The sequence below is a fragment of the Giraffa tippelskirchi genome, chromosome 12 (assembly GCF_054371585.1).
Source record: "Giraffa tippelskirchi isolate mGirTip1 chromosome 12, T2T-mGirTip1v1.2.pri, whole genome shotgun sequence".
In the NCBI taxonomy this organism is placed as follows: Eukaryota; Metazoa; Chordata; class Mammalia; order Artiodactyla; family Giraffidae; genus Giraffa; species Giraffa tippelskirchi.
The window spans coordinates 36989051-37007894 of record NC_137286.1 but is presented as its reverse complement, the minus strand read 5'-3'; the positions used below and the strand labels follow the sequence as shown (position 1 = coordinate 37007894).

At 42.3% G+C, this 18844-nt stretch overlaps 1 protein-coding gene across 1 annotated transcript in view; it reads left to right on the top strand.

Annotated features, from left to right (window-relative positions):
• Positions 1 to 18844, top strand: part of ADAMTS7 (ADAM metallopeptidase with thrombospondin type 1 motif 7) — a 56177-nt gene that overhangs the window by 15689 nt on the left and 21644 nt on the right. The window contains exons 5-8 of the mRNA XM_081549590.1: positions 2458 to 2541; positions 2882 to 3006; positions 4342 to 4491; positions 5625 to 5768. Of these exons, the coding sequence (XP_081405716.1) occupies positions 2458 to 2541; positions 2882 to 3006; positions 4342 to 4491; positions 5625 to 5768 (503 nt within the window). The remainder of the gene's footprint in view (positions 1 to 2457; positions 2542 to 2881; positions 3007 to 4341; positions 4492 to 5624; positions 5769 to 18844) is intronic.

The window sequence follows — 18844 nt, the reverse complement described above, 5'->3', positions numbered from 1 at the left end:
TTGATGCAGTCAGATCTGGGTTTCTGATCCCATATTCAGCCTCTCTTGGAGCCTCAGTTGCTCCATCTGTAAGATGGTAATACTTACGCCTGCCTGAGATGTGTGAAGATTAAGTGAGCTAAGGCACGTGAAGCTCCCAGCATGAAGAATATGTATGTTAGGCTCGGTCAGTGTTAGCTGCTGTTATTGTGGCTACTGAAGATCTGCTCTTCAGCCCCACAGCCACCTTCAGGACAGCCTCCCCCTCTTTACCAGGGCATCCTACAGGTTACCAGTTTGTCAGTATGCCAGACCCAGGTCTGAGTCCAGGAGTTCAGGTAGGTCTACTCTGAGCATAACAAGAGAGGTCCTCCCATTTTTGCACACCAATTCTGTTCATGTCCTCTGAGGTCAAGGGCCCTTTCTGAGTGGCTCTTGTCATACTGTTAGCTCGTTGGGAGCTTGTAGTCACTGGTAACCCCCAGATCTTACTTTCATGAACACTGCCTACCCCAGCTTGCTCTCTGGGCCTGCACCAGAATAGGGCTTGTCTTTCCTGGGTATAGTTTATCTAGTTGAGATAACCACCCTGACCTCAGGCCGTAAACAGACACTGACTAGTTGATTTAGTCAACAAGTAATGACGCCTCCCTCCAGTACCTCCCAGCATGTTTCACTTCCGTACTTCTTGGGGGATGGTGGAAAGTGTTACAGACACTGAGTGGGGGCACTTTGTGGTGGCAGGAAGCTGTCCCAGCCCTAACTCAGGACATACGGTGGGCTAGTTGTTGGGATAGGTCTTAGCAGACCCTTAGGGGCTTCTTATCCTTTGGAGCCTCTTTGTTGGGGGCTGCTGCCAAGCTCACTTGCATGTTGTCTAAGAAAACTTTTTTCTTTTAATTTGATTTTCTCCAGGGGACTCTTTGCATTTTTACTTTTTTTTTTTTTTTAATGAGGTAATGCATTGGAAAAACTTAACAAGCGCTTGTGCTTCATTCATTCATTCAGCAACTGTTTCTTGAGTCCATAATGTGCTAGGAACCTGGATGGATTAGAGGGAGCCCATGGAGCTTATGGTCTGGAAGGGGAGAGAGATGTTAATGAAACTGATAAATGTGAAAGTGTGATGGAGGGGGTCCTAGAGAAGACAAGTTCATGGTGGTAGAATAAAAGCTCTCAGAAGACGTGATGGAGGGGCAAGAGCTGGAGAAAGGGTAAAAGATAACTTGGGAAGGTGTTCTAGGCTGAGGGCACAGCATATGCAAAGGCCCTGTATAGAAAGGATCATGGGATTTTGAGAGAAAGCCAGACAAAGTGGTTAGAGCCAGGGAGTGAGGGGGTTTGAGGGGAAGAGTGAGGCCATAGAGGTGGACAGGGACCAGACCACACAGGCCTGTGTACCAGACTTAGGACATTTGTCTTTATCTGTGGACATGAAGACACACTGGTTTTAAGCAGAGACATAATATGGTTGGGTTTGCATTCAGAGACAAATGGCTGGGCTGCAGGGCTGCAGGTGGGCTAGAGGGCAAAATTTCGGAGGCAGAATTGGTTGACGTGGGGGAGGAAGGCAGTGCAGCAGTGCAGAGGGGCCCCCAGGTCCCAGCATGTGCATGGAGATGAGGGAGGCACGTTATTACATCACTGTCTTCACCATTCCTGACCTTGAGCTCTGAAAGTATGATTCATCCCCTTATCAGGGGGCTTTTGTGCCCTTTTAACAGTACATGTTTTCTCCATTCCTATTTGAATATATTTTTCTTGATGGAATTGCTAGAAGCCAACTCAAAACTGATGTGTCCTGACATCTCTGCCTACTGGGAACTTGACCCCTGTCTCCGCTCATGGGCTGGCTTCTTCCTTGTCCTGAGGGAACTTTAAAAGAACAGACAGCTTTACCTGCCATTTCCCTGCACCTTGGCACACTGTCCATCTTTGGGGATGGCCTTCTGTCTTGGGGCTGAGTGGGGTTAGCTCTGGTTGCCTCTGAGAGGCGTGCACACCTGCCCTCTTGGCCCTATGGCTGTCAGCCCCAGGGAGGATGGGCCTTGCCTGCCTCCATCCCTCCCCCAGGCTGTACCCTGTTCCTGGTCATGAGAGGGCCCACTCCTGGGATGCTGATCCCAGCCTCCCCAGGGCAAGAGGGGACAGTAGGGCCATCCTAGCCCAGGACAGAGGAGGGCCCTGAGATGGGCCAACAAGCCAGCATTTGGAGGTGCAAGCTGGGGAATAGGATCCCAAGCAGGTGCTCAGGACCCCAGAGCCTAGGAGGCCCTCTCGTCCCCTCCAGGTTCTGCCAATGCTGGGCTGGGGAAGTGTGTGTTCAGGTGTGAGTACTTTATGTACAGGATGTGTGCACTGTTTGAGCTCCCCTGTATATGAACATGGGTGTGCATCCCTCCCGGTGGATTGGAGGTGAGCAGAGGCTGCCTGTGTCGTATATCCGAGGTGACAGCCTGACCCTTATTTCTTGGGTAGGTGGCCGGTCTGTTTCATGACCCCAGCATCGGGAACCCCATCCACATCACCATCGTGCGCCTGATCCTGCTGGAAGATGAGGAGGTGAGAAGTCACATGACCTCACACTGCACCCTGGGATGGGCATCGCCTGCCAGAGCCCTCCTGCCACTCACCCAAGCCGCCTTGTGTGGAAGGGCACAGCCAGGGCCTCCTTGGCCCACGCAGTGTCATCTGTCACCCCCACCCCTGGCTGACCCTCTCTTAGGTCCCCTCTGGCAGGTGCCTATGGGAGGGGTGGTCAGACTAGAGACTGGCCTGTGGCCCACAGGTCTGCCTGCTGCCACCTCTGGGCCTCTGTCTCCCACCTTCCTGTGGAGGAGAATTTGGCCCGGCCCTTCAGAGCTCTGGGGGAGGCTTCAGTGGCTGTGCTCTCTGCCTGCAGGAGGACCTGAAGATCACTCACCACGCAGACAACACCCTGAGGAGCTTCTGCAAGTGGCAGAAAAGCATCAACATGAAGGGGGATGCCCACCCGCTGCACCACGACACAGCCATTCTGCTCACCAGGTACCAGCAACTATGAGGGGAGGGGCCCGGGGTGCAGCTGGGAGAGCCTGTGTGGGAGGGAAGTGCCACCTGACCCTTGGGGAGAAGCCCCAGGAGGGGGGCAGACACAGCCCTGCTCTCAGGAGCCTCATCTGGAGGAGGGTTTCCACACCTTTGATCCAAGACAGGATTTCAATAGCACTTGGGGAGAGCTTTTTATTGTAAATATTCATTGTGAGCTGTTCATTGTGAATTCTCGTGCAGTTGTCAGAAATAATACAGGGAGGTACTGTCTACTCTTCATTCAGTTTCCCACAGTGGTAACATCTGGTGTGAAAGTGAAAGTGTTAGTCCCTCAATCGTGTCCAACTCTTTGTGACTCCATGGACTGTAGCCTGTCAGGCTCCTCTGTCCGTGGAATTCTCCAGGCAAGAATACTGGAATGGATAGCCATTCTCTTTTCCAGGGGGCCTTCCTGACTCAGGGGTTGAACCTGGCTCTCCCCTGGTGGCTTAGGTGGTAAAGAATCTGCCTGCAGTGCGGGAGACCCAGGTTCGATCCCTGGGTTGGGACGATCCCCTGGAGAAGGAAATGGCAACCCACTCCAGTATTCTTGCCTGGAGAATTCCACGGACAGAGGAGCCCAGCAGGCTACAGTCCATGGGGTCGCAAAGAGTTGGACATGACTGAGTGACCAACACTTTCACTCCTGCATTACAGGCAGATTCTTTACCATCTGAGCCACCAAGAAAACCCCCAACATCTGGCATAACTGTAGTTATATCCCAACCAGAAAACTGACACTGATATCCACAGACCATACTCAGGTTTCACTAGTTTTACATACACTTATTTGTGTGTGTATTTAGTCCTCTGCAATTTTATCACATGTGTAAGTTCTGTATCCATTTCCCAGTCTAGATATAGAATGGTTCCATTAGAAGGGTCTCTTGTGCTGCTCTTTTATAACCAGAAAATCTTACTCCCGTACTTCCCCACTCCAACGTGACCCCAACTTCTGACAACAACTAATCAGTTCAGAGGCAGTATTTTTGAACTTGAGGTGGAGTTATTATATATCTCCCTTTACTGAGCTCCAGCAGCTTCTCACTGGGGTAGTAACCCAAATTGTCTGTGCATGGGTCTGCTCCCCAGGCCCAGATAGGTGTCCTGTGTGAATAAGGGTCCCTGCTTCCCAAAGGCTCCTGGCCTGGTCTGAGAGCGATGGGAGAAGCATCCTTCTTGCTCCCACCCTCCCTCAGGATCAGTAGGGGTCCTTCTCTGGCCCCCTCAGCTTGGGAGGGCCTGGCTCCAGGCCAGGTCAGTCTGAGGGCCCCCTTCTCTCTGCATGTGCAGGAAGGACCTGTGTGCGGCCATGAATCAGCCCTGCGAGACCCTGGGCCTGTCCCACGTGGCGGGCATGTGCCAGCCGCACCGCAGCTGCAACATCAACGAGGACACAGGCCTGCCCTTGGCCTTCACCGTGGCCCATGAGCTCGGGCACAGGTACCCTGCCACCCCCACTGCCACACTAAGAACCCAACCTTACTTCCCAACCTGGAGGCAGCAGACAGCCAGGCTGATGGCCCATGCAATCCCAGGGAAGGGAGCCCTGTCTTGAGGAATGAGCCCAGCCTAGCCATATTCTATCCTTGCCCTGTTGCCACCCTGCAGCCAGGCTGCTTCCCTGTTAGACAGGAGAGGACTAAGTCTTAACTGAAGTGGGGTTGAGGTGGGCCAGAAAGTCACCATAGGTCTTTGTCCCTCCTTGTTGCCCTCAGTGCTTGCATTTTTGACTCTTGGTCCCTGCCACCTCCCCGCTCATTCCTAATGACTCTGTGACCCTAGGCAAGTTCCCTGCCCTCTCTGGGCCTCTGTGCTCCTTGTTGGTTGAGGGGGTTGGATTCAGGGATGTGAAAGGCTCCCTCTATTGGACACCTCTGTGTAAGGCTGTCATGCCTAAGCATGGCTCCTGCCCTCAGCCATCTGTGCCTGGACTGTTTAGCTGTGAGTATGGCAGCATCTTAGATGGTCTGGGAGCCCATGAGGGCAGGCTCACAGAGAGCACTGTTGGTCAGAGGGGTTGGCTCATCACTGAGGACTGAATGAGACAGTGTTTCTGAAAAGAGCTTAGTGTGATGCCTGGCACATAGGAAGTGCTCAGCAAACATAATTGTTTTCGTGTCTTTCCAAGGATGGTCTCCTGAGACCTTTCCTGTGGCGTGGCAGCTCAGACTCCCTAACTCCACTGCACAGCCTTGAGAAGAGGACCTGGGGTGGGGAGGAACTCTGTCAGACTGTTCTCAGTGCCAGTGAGGCTGCGGGGGCCACCGTGGGCCCCTTGGATGCCACCTGGCCTGCCGTTGTTGGCCAGCTCAGCGCAGGTGCTGGGCTGCCCTGTGGTCCCTGGTATTCAGTTCAGGATCAGCTGCTGGAGGGCCCCGGGGGATACTGGTTGTCACACCCACATTTTACCTTAAGGAAACGGAGGCTCAGAGGTGGGGTGTGACTTTCCCCCAGCTACATGGTGGTTTGGTGGCAGAGCCAGGACCTGGCACCTCGCAGACCCCTGAGGGAGGGAGTGGGCTGGCGGGCTTCCCACCAGCTCACCCGCCCCTGGGGCCTGTGCTCTCACACAGTTTTGGCATTCAGCATGACGGAAGCGGCAATGACTGTGAGCCCGTTGGGAAACGGCCTTTCATCATGTCTCCACAGCTCCTGTACGACGCTGCGCCTCTTACCTGGTCCCGCTGCAGCCGCGAGTACATCACCAGGTTCCTCGAGTAAGTCCCTCCCAGCCCTGGGCCTTGTCCGAGCCCCTCAGGTCGAGGTCTGCCAGGGCAGCCCCTTGAAGGATGAGCAGGAGTTCACAAAAGTATAGCAGAGAGAAAAGTGGTGTTCCTGGTAGAGGAGGCATTGGTAAAGGCATGAGGACGTGAGGAGCACAGGTTAGTTTTCAGAGCACAGCAGGATATTAAGTGAGGCTACAGGAGCCAAAGTAGGACAGGAAAGGAAGGTGGAGGAGGTGCAGAGCTGGCCATGGGGCCAGCAGGGGCCAGTGAAAAGCGGGAAAGAAAGTGCCCTTAAAGGCACTGAAATACATAGCTTTTCCTTTCTATTGTGTTCTCTTAATTTGCTATAGTATTTTAAATTTTACTATTTAATGTTTTAAGTTAAGACAAAAAATTTAAATGATTAGCACAAGTTTTTTTTTATTGAGGTATAGTTGATGTGCCATATTATATAAGTTTCAGATGTACAATAGTGATTCACAGTTTTTAAAGGTTATATTCCATTTATAGTTATAAAATATTGGCTGTATTTCCTATGCTGTACAATATATCCTGGAGGGCATGGTTGTTGCAAATGGCAAAATTTCATACCTTTTGTGGCTGAGTAGTATTCCTTTATATACTACATATTCTTTATCCCTTCATCTGTTCGTGGACACTTAGTTTGTTTCCATATCTTGGCTGTTATAAACAGGGCTGCTATGAACACTGATGTGCATGTATCTTTTCAAATTAGTGTTTTCATTTTTTCCTCCATATATGCCCAGAGTAGAATTGCTGGATCACATGGTAGTTCTGTTTTTCGCTTTTTGAGCCATACTGTTTTCCACAGTGGCTGCACCAATTTACAGTCCTACCAGCAGGTACAAGGGTTCTCTTTTCTCTACATCTTCACCATTGTTATTTGTGTTCTTTCTGATGACAGACATTCTGACACATGTGAGGTGATGTCTTGTTTTGATTTTAATTTCTCTGATGATTAATGATGTTAAACATCTTTTCATGTGTCTTTGGAAAAATATCTATTCAGATCTTCTGCACATTTTTTTAATCTGGTTGGTTGTTTGATATTGAGTTGTATAAGCTGTTAATATATTTTCGATATTAACTCCTTGTCAGTCATGTCTTACAAATATTTTCTCCCATCCAAAGGTTGTCTTTTCATTTTGTTGATAGTTCCTTTCACTGTGTGAAAAAGCTTTTAAGTTTAATTAGGTCCCATTTGTTTTTTTATTTTTATTTTTATTTACTTTGCTTTAGGAGACAGATCAAAAAAAAATATTGCTACAATTTATGTCAAAGAGTGTTCTGCTTATGTTTTCTTCTGGGAGTTTTATGGTTTCCGGTACTACATTTAGGTCCTTAATCCATTTTGAGTTTATTTTTTGTACATGGTTTGAGACAAATTTTTACATGTTACTGTCCAGTTTTCCCAGTACCACTTACTGAAGTGACTGTCTTTTTTTCCATTGTATATTCTTGATTCCTTTATTGAAGATTAATTGACCATAAGTGTGTGGGTTTATTTCTGGGCTCTCTGTTCTGTTGATCTGTATGTCTATTTTTGTGCCAGTATCATACTGTTTTTTTTTTAAATTTTATTCAAGTATAATTGATTTACATGTTTAATTTCTGATGTATAGCACAGTGATTCAGTTATACATATATATATATATATATTCTTTTTCATACTCTCTTCCATTATGGTTTATCATAGGGTATTGAATATAGTCCCTTGGCCTGTGCAATGGGACCTTGTTGTTTATCCATCCCATATACATGATAGTTTGTATCTGCCTGTCTCAAACTCCCAGTCTTTCCTCCCCCGTGTCCCCTCCCCTTCAACCATAAATCTGTTATCTGTGTCTATCTAGCAGACATAGATAGTCTGTTTCTGTAGATATGTTCATTTGTGTTGTATTTTAGATTCCACATACAAGTGATATCATATGGTATTTATCTTTCTCTTTCTGAATTACTTTGCTTAGTGTAATCATCTCTAGGTATAGCTATGTTGCTACAGAAGGCGTTATTTCATTCATTTGTGTAATTCTGCTTTTGTTTCTGTCGCTTTGGAGACTGACATAAGAAGACATCAGTGTAGTTTTGCCTGTGTTCTCTTCTAGGAGTTTAATGCTGTCATCTCTTATATTTCAGTCTTTAAGCTATTTTGAGTTTATTTTTGTGTATGGTAAGAGGGTGTGTTCTAACTTCATTGATTTGTGTGTAGCTGTCCAACTTTCCCAGCAGCACTCGCTGAAGAGACTATCTTTCCTCCATTGTATATCCTTGCCTCCTTTGTCAAAGATTAATTGACCATGGGTGTGTGGCTTTATTTCTGGGCTCTCTATTCTGTTCTGTTGATCCATATGCTATTGTGCCAATACCATGCTGTTTTGATTACTGTAGCTTTATAGTATTATTCAAAGCCTGGGAAGGTTATGCCTCCAGCTCTGTTCTTTTTACTCAGAATTGCTTTGGTAATTCTGAGTCTTTCATGGTTCCATATAAATTTTAGGATTTTTTGTTCTAGTTCTGTGAGGAATGTCATGAGTAATTTGATCAGTATCACATCTATAGATTGCTTTAGGTAGTAGAGTGGCCATTTTAATGGTATTCTTCCAATCCAAGAGCTTGGTCTATCTTTCCACTTCTTTGAATCATCTTCAATTTCCCTTACTAATGTTTTTTATTTTTCAGCATATAAGTCTTTCACATTCTTGGTGAGGTTTATTCCTAAGTATTGATTTTTTAATATGATTTTAAAAGAAATTTTTGTTTACACTCTTTTTCTGATATTTCATTGTTAGTGTAAAGAAGTGTAAACAATTTCCATAGGTTAGTTTTGTATCCTGCTACCTTGCCAAATTTGTTTATCAGTTCTCATAGTTTTTGTGTGGAGTTTTTTGGATTTTCAGTATATACTATCATGTCATCTGCAGATGATAACAATTTTATCTCTTCCTTCTGTATTTGAATACCTTTTATTACTTTTTCTTATCTGATTTCTGCAGCTGGATTTCCAATACTATATTGAATAGAAGTAGTAAGAGAAGGCAATGGCAACCCACTCCAGTAATCTTGCCTGGAAAATCCCATGGACAGAGGAGCCTGGTAGGCTGCAGTCCATGGGGTCGCTAGGAGTCGGACATGACTGAGCAACTTCCCTTTCACTTTTCACTTTCATGCATTGGAGAAGGAAATGGCAACCCACTCCAGTGTTCTTGCCTGGAGAATCCCAGGGACGGGGGAGCCTGGTGGGCTGCCATCTATGGGGTTGCACAGAGTCGGACACGACTGAAGTGACTTAGCAGCAGCAGCAGTAGCAGTAAGAGTGGTTATCCTTGCCTTGTTTCAGATTTTCATGGGAAGACTTTCAGCTTTTCACTGTTGAGTATTATATTAGCTCTGAGTGTGTCATAAATATTAACAGCTTTCATTATGTGGAGATATGTTCCCTCTATACCCACTTTTGTAAGGGTTTGAATCATGAGTGGATGTTGAATTTTATAAAATGTTTTTTTTGCATCTGTTATGCTGATCTTGTGGTTTTTGCCCTCTGTTGATGTGTGTGTCACTTTGATTGATTTGCATGTGCTGAACTATCCTGTGACCCTGGGGTGAATCCAACTTGACCATGGTGCATGATGTTTTTTATGTGTTGTTGGTTTTTGTTTGCTAATATTCTCTTGAGAATTTTTGCATCTAATATTCATCAAAAATATTTACCCATAACTTTCTTTTTTGGTATTGTCTTTGGTTTTGGTATTGGGTTGATGGTGGCTTCATAGAATGTCTTTGGGAGTTTTCCTTCCTCTTCAGTCTTTTGGAAGAGTTTGAGAAGGATTGGTATAAGTTTTTCTTTGTATGTTTGGTAGAATTCACCTGTGAAGCCATCTGATCCTGGACTTTTGTTTGTAGGGTGGTGGTGGTGTTATAGATTACAAGTGCTGTTTCCCTTCTAGTGATCAGTCTATTCTGTTTCTTTTTGATTCTGCTTTGTTGGGCTGTATGCTTCTAGAAAGTTGTTCGTTTCTTCTAGGTTGTAGACTTTGTTGACATATAATTGCTCATACTTCTGAAGTACTGATTGTGATTTCTTCTCTTTCATTTCTTATTTTGTTTATGTCTTCTGTCTTCTTGGTGAGCATGGCCAGAGGTTTGTTAATTTTGTTTACCCTTTCAAAGAACCAGCTATTGGTTTCATTGATTTTTTTCCTACTTTTTAAAAAAAAATTTATTTTCTCTCTGACCTTTATTAGCTCCTTCCTCCTGCTGGCTTTAGGTTTTGTTTGTTGTTCTTTTTCTAATTCTTTTAGATGGTGAGTTAGGTTGTTTATTTGAGATTTGTCTTGTTTCTTTAAAAAGCCCTTTATCACTATGAACTTCCCTCTAAGAATTGTTTTTTGCTGCATCTCATAGATTTATTATGGTTGTGTTTTCATTGTCATTTGCCTCAACGTTTTAAATTTCCTTTTGATCTCATTGTTGACCTACTGGTTTTTTAGCAGCATGTTGTTTATTCTCCATGTAATTGGTTTTTTCTTATTTCTTTTTCTGTGGTTGATTTCTGTGTCACTGTGGGCAGAAAAGATGCTTGAAATGATTTCCATACTCTTAAATTTGTTGAGGTTTATTTTGTGCCCTAGCATGTGGTCAGTCCTAGAGAATGTTCCATATGCACTTGAAAAGAATGTATATTTTCCCTTTTTTGCATGTAACGTCTTGAAAATATCAAGTCTAACTGTTACGTTTTATCATTTAGTATCTCTTGCCTTATTGATATTTCTGTCTCAAAGATCTGTCCATTGATGTGACCAGTGTTAAAGTCTTTTACTGTTCTTGTATTCCAGTCAGTTTTTCCTTTTATGTCTGTTAGTGTTTGTTTCATGTATCTGGGTGCTCCTATATTGGGTACATGTATGTTGAGAAGTGTAACATCCTCTCCTTGTATTGATCGTTTTATCGTTATGTAGTATCTTTCTTTATCTTTCTTTGTAACCTTTGTTTTTGCTTATATTTATTTTTAATTGATGTATAGTTGATTTACAATGTGTTAGTTTCAAGTGTACAGCAAAGTGATTCGGTTTTATATATATACACGCGCACACATATATATGAATATATGTATTCTTTTTCAGATTTTTTCCCTATATATGTTATTACCAAATATTGAATATAGGTTCTTGTGCTATACAGTAGGTCCTTGTTGTTTATCTATTTTATATATAGTAGTGCATGTATGTTACTCCCAAATTCCTAATTTATCCTTCCCTGCCAAACCTTTTCCTTTGGTAACTATACGTTTGTTTTCTATGTCTGTGAGTCTGTTTCTGTTTTATAAATAAATTCATTTGTATCACTTTTTTATATTCCACATATAATATTGTATGATATTTGTCTTTCTCTGACTCACTTCATTTAGTATGATAATCTCTAGCTCATTCATGTTGCTGCAAATGGCATTCTTGCACTCTTTTTTCAGGAGGAATAATATTTCATTTTGTGTGTGTATACAACACACACATATATATACACACATCTGATCTTAATCCATTCATCTGTCAGTGTTAACTTAGATTGCTTCTGTGTCTTGTTTGTTTATAACCTTTGTTTTAAAGTCTATTTTGTCTGATATGAGTGTTGTGACCTGTGTTTCTTGTCATTTCTTTTTACATGAAATATCTTTGTCCATTCCCTCACTTTCAATGTGTGTTTCCTTTGCCCTAATGTAAGTCTCTTCTGGGAAGCATATTGTAGTCTCTTGGTTTTTTGTTTTTTTATTTTTAAATCAGTCTCCTACTCTATGTATTTTGATTGGAGCATTTAGCCTATTGACATTTGTGGTAATTATTTACAGATATGTATTTATTGCCATTTTAAACCTTGTTTCCCCATTGCTTTTATATTTCTTCTTTGACCCTTTCTTCCATTTTGTTTTTCGTTTTGTGGTTTGACAATTTTCTTTAGTATTGTGCTTCTTTTTGGTTTTTGCTTTTTGTGACTCTATGTTTTTGATTTGTGGTCACTCTGTTTTTGAAGTATGTTAACCACTTCCCATATCTACTTGCTTTAGACTGGTCATCATATAGTCTCAAACAGATTCTAGAAAAAAAAATCTATATTTTCTTACTCTCATCCCCAATGTTTTATGGTTTTGATGTCCTCTTTTACAACTTCATGTTCATCCTTTTATTGTTAATTGTGGTTATCATCTCTTTCACAGAAATTTTTTGATTTTTTTTTTTTTAGATCTACGTACTGGCTTATTTAAGTGATTTACTTTCTAATTATGATTTTCCTGATATTTAGAGGATTTACTTTCTAATTGTGATTTTCATGATATTTAGAGATAATAGATTTTCCTTCTATTTAGAGAAGAGCTTTCAATGTTTCCTTTATTATAGATTTAGTATTACTATATTCTTTTAGTTTTTGCTTGTCTGAGAAATTCTTTATCTTTCTTTCTATTCTAAATGATAATTTTGCTGAGTAGAGTATCCTAGGTTGCAGATTTTTCTCTTTCAGGGCTTTGAATATACCTTGCCATTCTCATCTGGCCTGCAACATTTCTGTAGAGAAATCAGTTCACAGCCTCATGGGGGTTCTTTTTAATTTAACTCTTTTTCTCTTGATGCCTTTAGAATTCTCTCTTGAACTTTTACTGTGTTAATTGAAATATGTCATGGTGTAGTTCTGTTTGGATTCATTTTGTTTGGAACCCTCTGTGCTTCCTGAACCTGGATATGTGTCTCCTTCAGGTTTGGAAAATTTTCAACCATAATTTCTTCAAATACATTTTCAGTCCTCTTTGCTCTTTCTTCTCCTTCTCGGAGCCCTGCTATGTGTAGATTGGCACACTCTGTATTATCCCATAGACTCTTATTATATTGCTTTCATTTTTTTCATTTGGCTTTCTGTCTGCTGTTCTGATTGGGTGATTTACATCATTTTATCTTCCAGATCACATATTTGTTCTTCTCCATTATTCATTCTGCTACTCATTGCCTTTAGCTCAGCTTTCATCTTGGCAAATGAGTTCCCTATTTTTTTCTCGATTTCTTTTTATAATTTCTAATTCGTTTTTTACTGTAACTTGCATTTCTATCAATAATCCTTAATTTCTTCAAAATTATCATTATCTTCTTTTTAAACTCAGTGTCCATTAGACTGAAGAAATCTGTTTCTTTGTTTTTTCAGAAGAATTCTCTTAATCTTTTAATCTGGAATGGTCCCTCTGCTTCTTTGTTTTACCTGTATTTCTCTTGCTGTATGAGTTTAGGAGAAACCATTATCTGTTGTAGTCTTAGAGGGCTGTTTTTGTGTGGGAGGCTGTGTAAGTGTGTGGGTTTAACATTTTTGGTGCAAGGACTGTTTTTAGTATGGGTGCCTACCACCTCTTTCCTTAGTGTATGCTGGCCATTATCCCCTTGATAGGAGGTGTGACTGGTGTTGTCTTCAGAGCCTGCACTGGATGTTGAGCAGAGCCTCCTCTTTGCTCTGTGTTTGTCACTGACCTGTTCAACTGCTCCCTAATTATTGGAGTAGAAGCCCCCATATCCATTTCTGAGTTGTGTTTCTGAGCTGCAGTACAAGGTAGGTGAGTTCAGAGCACTCCCACTGGCAGAGGAGCCACTGAGTTTTGCTCTGCCAGAACTGTCCACTGGTGAGCATGCTCTATTACGTCACCCATTGTGGGGGATCAAAAGTCCACTGTTGGCACTGCCCTTGGCCCCACCTCAACCATGGGAATGCCAGCAGTCAACCCTGGTGTTTCTCAGGTATTTTTTTCCCAAGGCCTCCAGCACAGATCCAAGAAGTCAGGTCTCAGGACTGCAGTAATCATGTACATGGACTCGCTGAGGGAGCTATGGAAGCAGCTCAGATCCTGGCCCAGCCCAGCCCAGCCCCACAGCATGTGCCCACAAGACCCACAACTCCTAAGGCCAGACCATCCCAGCCACAGGAGCACCCATTGTCTGCTTGAATGTCCTGCAGGTGCTGAATTTACCAAGCTGGCAGCAGAGGTGTACCTCTGCAGCTCACACAGCCAGGGAGAGGTTTCAGCCCCGCTTTATAAGTTATATGGTCCCGAGGGCTCCCCTGTCATTTCAGCCCCACCTCTGCACACCTGGTGGCGGGTACGTGGGCACCCACTGAGGTGGTGGCTGGGGTAGCCTGCCCCGGTGGTGGCTGGAGCACGGGAGCCAGCGAAGGCAGTGTTTGGGTTATGAGGACTCACCCAGGCTGGAGCCCACCCAGGTGGCAGCTGGGGCATGGAGAAAGAAGCTGCAAGGGCAGCCCTGCCCCTCCCTTCACATGCCACTTAACTGTGGCATGTTGCTTCTATGGTGGGCCCAGGCTGCTTCTGCAGACAACCTGGTTGTATCTGTACCACGTTCCAGCCACGTCAGGCTACTTCCACACAGCCAACACCAGTCCTTTTTCCAAATCTGTCCTTTAAACCCCAAGTTTCAGCACCAGCCCCTGCCCATACCATAGGATGCTTGTCTAAGGCTGGAGTATGCAGGCTGGTGGCATTGTCTGTGTAGGTCTCGCTGTTCTGCCTGCCACAAACCAGTTGTTATGCTCTCCTCTGAGCCTGTGTAGCTCCCTTTCTGTCCCAGTTGATCTCCCTGAAGGTGAGGGGGCTTCCCAGGGTGTGGGGCTCTGTCCTCTTTTACCGTTCCCTCCCAGAGGTGCAGGTTGCATCCTGCTTCCTTTTCTCCTCCTCCCCCCATCATCTTACCCAGTTATATGGAGATCTTTCCTGTCCCTTCAGGTGTTTGAGGTCTTCTGCTAGTGTTCGGTGGGGCTTCCCAGGTGTCACTAGTGGTAAAGAACCTGCCTGCCAATGCAGGAGACTTAAGAGAGCTGGGTTCAATCGCTGGATCAGGAAGATACCCTGGTGAAGGGCATGGCAACCCACTCCAGTATTCTTGCCTGGAGAATCCCGAGGACAGAGGAGCCTGGAGGGCTACGGTCCATAGGGTTGCAAAGAGTCAGACACAACTGAAGCAACTTAGCACAGCACAGCTGGTGTTCAGTAGGTATTCTGTGAGAATTATTTCATATGTAGACATGTTTGGGCTGCCGTCTGTGGGGTTGCACAGAGTCGGACGCGACTGAAGCAACTTAGCAGCAGCAGCAGATATATTTTTGATGTATTTCGGGCAGGAGCTGAGTTCCATATCCTTCTACTCTACCATCTTAATTCCTATTCCAGTACCATACTGTTTTGATTACTGTAGTTTTGTAGTATAGTCTGAAGTCAATGAGTGTGATATCTCTAGCTCTGTTCTTTCTCAAGATTATTTTGGCTATTTGAGGTCTTTTGTGTTTCCATACAAATTCTAAAATTATTCTAGTTCTATGATAAGTGCCATTGGTATTTTGATAGAGATTGCATTGAATCTGTAGATTGCCTTGGATAGTATGATTATTTTAACAATACTGATTCTAATCCATGAATATGATGTATCTCTCCATCTGTTTGTGTTATCTTCAATTTCTTTCATCAGTGTCTTATTTTCTGGGTACAAGTTTTTTACCTCCTTAAGTAGGTTTATTCTCAGATATTTTATCCTTTTTGATGTGATGGTAAATTGCTTTCCTTAATTTTTTTCCTGATAATTTATTGTTATTGTATAGAAATGCAACAGATTTCTTTATATTAATTTTGTATCTTGCAGCTTTACCAAATTCATTGATGAGCTCTAGTAGTTTTTTGGTGGCATCTTAAGGATTTTTCTGTGTATAGTGTCTTATCATCTACAAACAGTGACTGTTTTCTTTTTTTCAATTTGAATTCCTTTTATTCCTTTTTCTTGTCTGATTGCTGTGGCTGGGACTTCCAGTACTATGTTGAATAAATGTGGAGCACATCCTTATCTTGTTCCTGATCTTAGAGGGAATACATTCAGCTTTTCACCATTGAGTATGATGTTAGCAATGGGTTTGTTGCTTATGGTCTTCATTATGTTGAGTTATATTGCCAACTCGATGGACATGAGTTAGAGCAAGTTCCGGGTATTGGTGATAGAGAAGCCTGGCATGCTGCAGCCCATGGGGTCACAGAGTTGGACACAACTGAGCAACTGAACTGATATTCCCTCTATTCCTACTTTTTGGGGCGTTTTTATCATAAATGCTTGAATTTTGTCAAAAATTTTTTCTGCATCTATAGAGGTGATCATATGGCTTTTATTCTTCAGCTTGTTAATATGGTATATCACCTTGATTGATTTGCAGACATTGAATCATCCTTTCATTTCTGAGATAAATCTCACTTGATCAGAGTGTATGATCCTTTTAATGTATTGTTAGGTTCTGATTGATAATATTTTGTTGAGAATTTTTACATCTATATTCATCAGTGGTATTGGTTTGTAATTTTCTTTTTCTTTTTTTGATGTTTTTGTCTAGTTTTGATATTAGGGTGATACCTTGTGGAATGAGTTCAGAAGTGTTCTTTCCTCTGAAAATTTTTGGAGTAGTTTTGAGAAGAAAAGGTGTTACTGCTTCTCTAAATATTTGTGGAATTCTCCTGTGAAGCCATCTGGTCCTAGACTTTTGTTTGCTGGGAGTTTTTTGTTTTTAATTACTGATTCAATTTCATTACTGGTAATTTGTCTGTTCATATTTTCTGTTTCTTCCTGGTTCAGTCCTAGGAGATTATATATTTCTATATAGGAATTTGTCTGTTTCTTCTAGATTGTTCGTTTTATTGGCATATAGTTGTTTGTAGTAGTTTCTTATGATCCTTTGTATTTCTCTGGTATCACTTGTAACTTCTTTTTCATTTCTTATTTTGGCCCTCTCTCTTTTTTTTCTTAATGAATCTGCCTAAAGGTTTATCAATTTTGTTTGTCTTTTCAAAGAACCAGCTCTTTGTTTTGTTGATCTTTTCTATTGTTTTTCTTTTCTTTTTTTTTTTTAGTCTCTATTTCTAAATGATTAGCATAAGTTTTACCACTCATCTTTACTTTATGCAGTGCCAAGTTTTAGATGCAGATATAGGCACATCAAACTAATATGTGGAGTCACCAAAATGACACAATTCATATTTCATACCTCATATTTATCAGAACACTTGACATAGTGCACAAGACTAATTTGACTGGTTTTATTTCACTTTGTAATATGTGCACATTTTCCCAGCACTCTCTGCCTTGGCTTACTGATGTTTGAGGAAGAACTGAGAGGAGATGAATCCATCTTTACATTTCCTTCTAGCCCATCATTTTCAATGCAATAATTGGATGACACAAGGAAGCAACACAAATAGCAAAGATGATGGAGTTCCTTGGTCATTTGTGTTTCCTAAGACATCATACCTTCTTTCTGCATTTGAAGCCAGTTCTGGTTCAAGTGCCAAGTGTGGCCTCTGGGGCTGTCTTAGACATAATACACTTATCTTGCATTTTCTTAGAGTCTCAATGAATTCTCCACATTGTGAATCCACTAGGACTCTGCTCATGAGGTGGCAAGGAACAGTGGACACATATCATGTATCTCCATGCAAATGCCTCTTGTCCCATCAGAACCTGCTTAACAAAACACAAGTTCAAAAATACTGAGTTCAAGATGGCAATAGGAGAGCTTTAAATCACCTGCTGCACGCTTCCCCATCCTATGTTCTTTGGGCAGCACCTTTCAACTTTTCATTCTCTTTAGCTTTTCTTACCTTATTTACTTTCATATTTCCAAAAAGTCTTCCTAGAGTGCTATTTCTTGATTTTTCAGTTTAGATATCATCTGATGACTTGTACAATGGAAGGTTGGAATTTAGCCCCTTTGTGTCACTTCCTGCCCACATTTGCTCCCCCACCCCTGCCACTACATCCCAATATCATGTTAGCATATCTTGCTTAAATCCATGTTTACTGTTTTCTTTATTGTTGTTGTATAGATAATGCCAAACCAAGTGTTGTAACAAAATGATTTTCTTTTTAAGAACCACTTTATTTGCCTAGTTTTCTTTGCTTCTCTAAGTCTCCCAGATCCTGCAGCAATTCTGCAAAATCCCGTTTTGCAGAAGGCAGTCCCTCCTGTGTCCTCTCACAGTTTCCCTCTTTCCTGGAGATACCCATCGACATCCCTCTGTCCTCCTGCTCTCGTCTAACCTGGATGACTTCTACTTCTCTCTTAAAATTATCATGGAAGATCTTCCTGTTTCCTGGGTCTCATGCTACCTTTTTTAGAGGGGTTTGCTTCTTTGTTTTGGTGGAGCATATCTTCAAGTAGCCTTCTGAGAAGAGATGTATGGAGGTAAATGATTCGCTTGTCTTAAAATGTTTGCTTTTCTTTATTCTTCCCTCATACTTGATTGATCTTTTGATAGCAACTTCCAAGTTAAAAGTCTTTCTCCCTCAGAATTTCAAAGGTGTTTTTCCTTTGTTTTCTAGCTTCCAACACTGCTATTGACAAGTCTCATACCAGTCTGATTCCCAAACCTTTGTATGTGACCTTTTAAAAAAGTCTGGAAGCTTTTAGGATTTTCTTTATCTCTCTCTTAATATAGAGAATACTTTGTCTCTTTTTTTCTCTTGGTTTGTATCTCTCTTTCTCTTGGTGAACTGAACTTTTGCAATTATGTGCCTTGATCTACGTTGGGGTGGTGGTGGGGGACACTTGCTAGGCCCTTTTAATCTAAAAACTCAAGTCCTTCAGTTCTGGGAAATATTCTTATTTATTTGCTAATCATCTCTCATTTTCTCCTTCTGGAACCCTTAATATTCAGCTGTTCTCTCCCTTTCTTTTTTTTTTTTTACACTTTTAAACTTTTTTCTAACTCATTCTGTTTTCTGAAAGACATCCTTATCTTTGCCTTACAAGCTTTCTTTTACATTTAAATTTTTTTTTCCTATTGTACTTTTAACTTCCTGAAATTTCTTATTTGCTAAATATTCCTTTTTATTATCCTGTTCTAGTTTCATGGGTATAGTATCTTACCTTGTTGAAGTTATTATTTATTTTGTTTTTTCTCTTACTCCCTGAAATATCCTTTTCTTTGAGTTATTTTTTAGAACCTGTCTTTCACGTGAAGGATTTTCTTGAGATGGCAT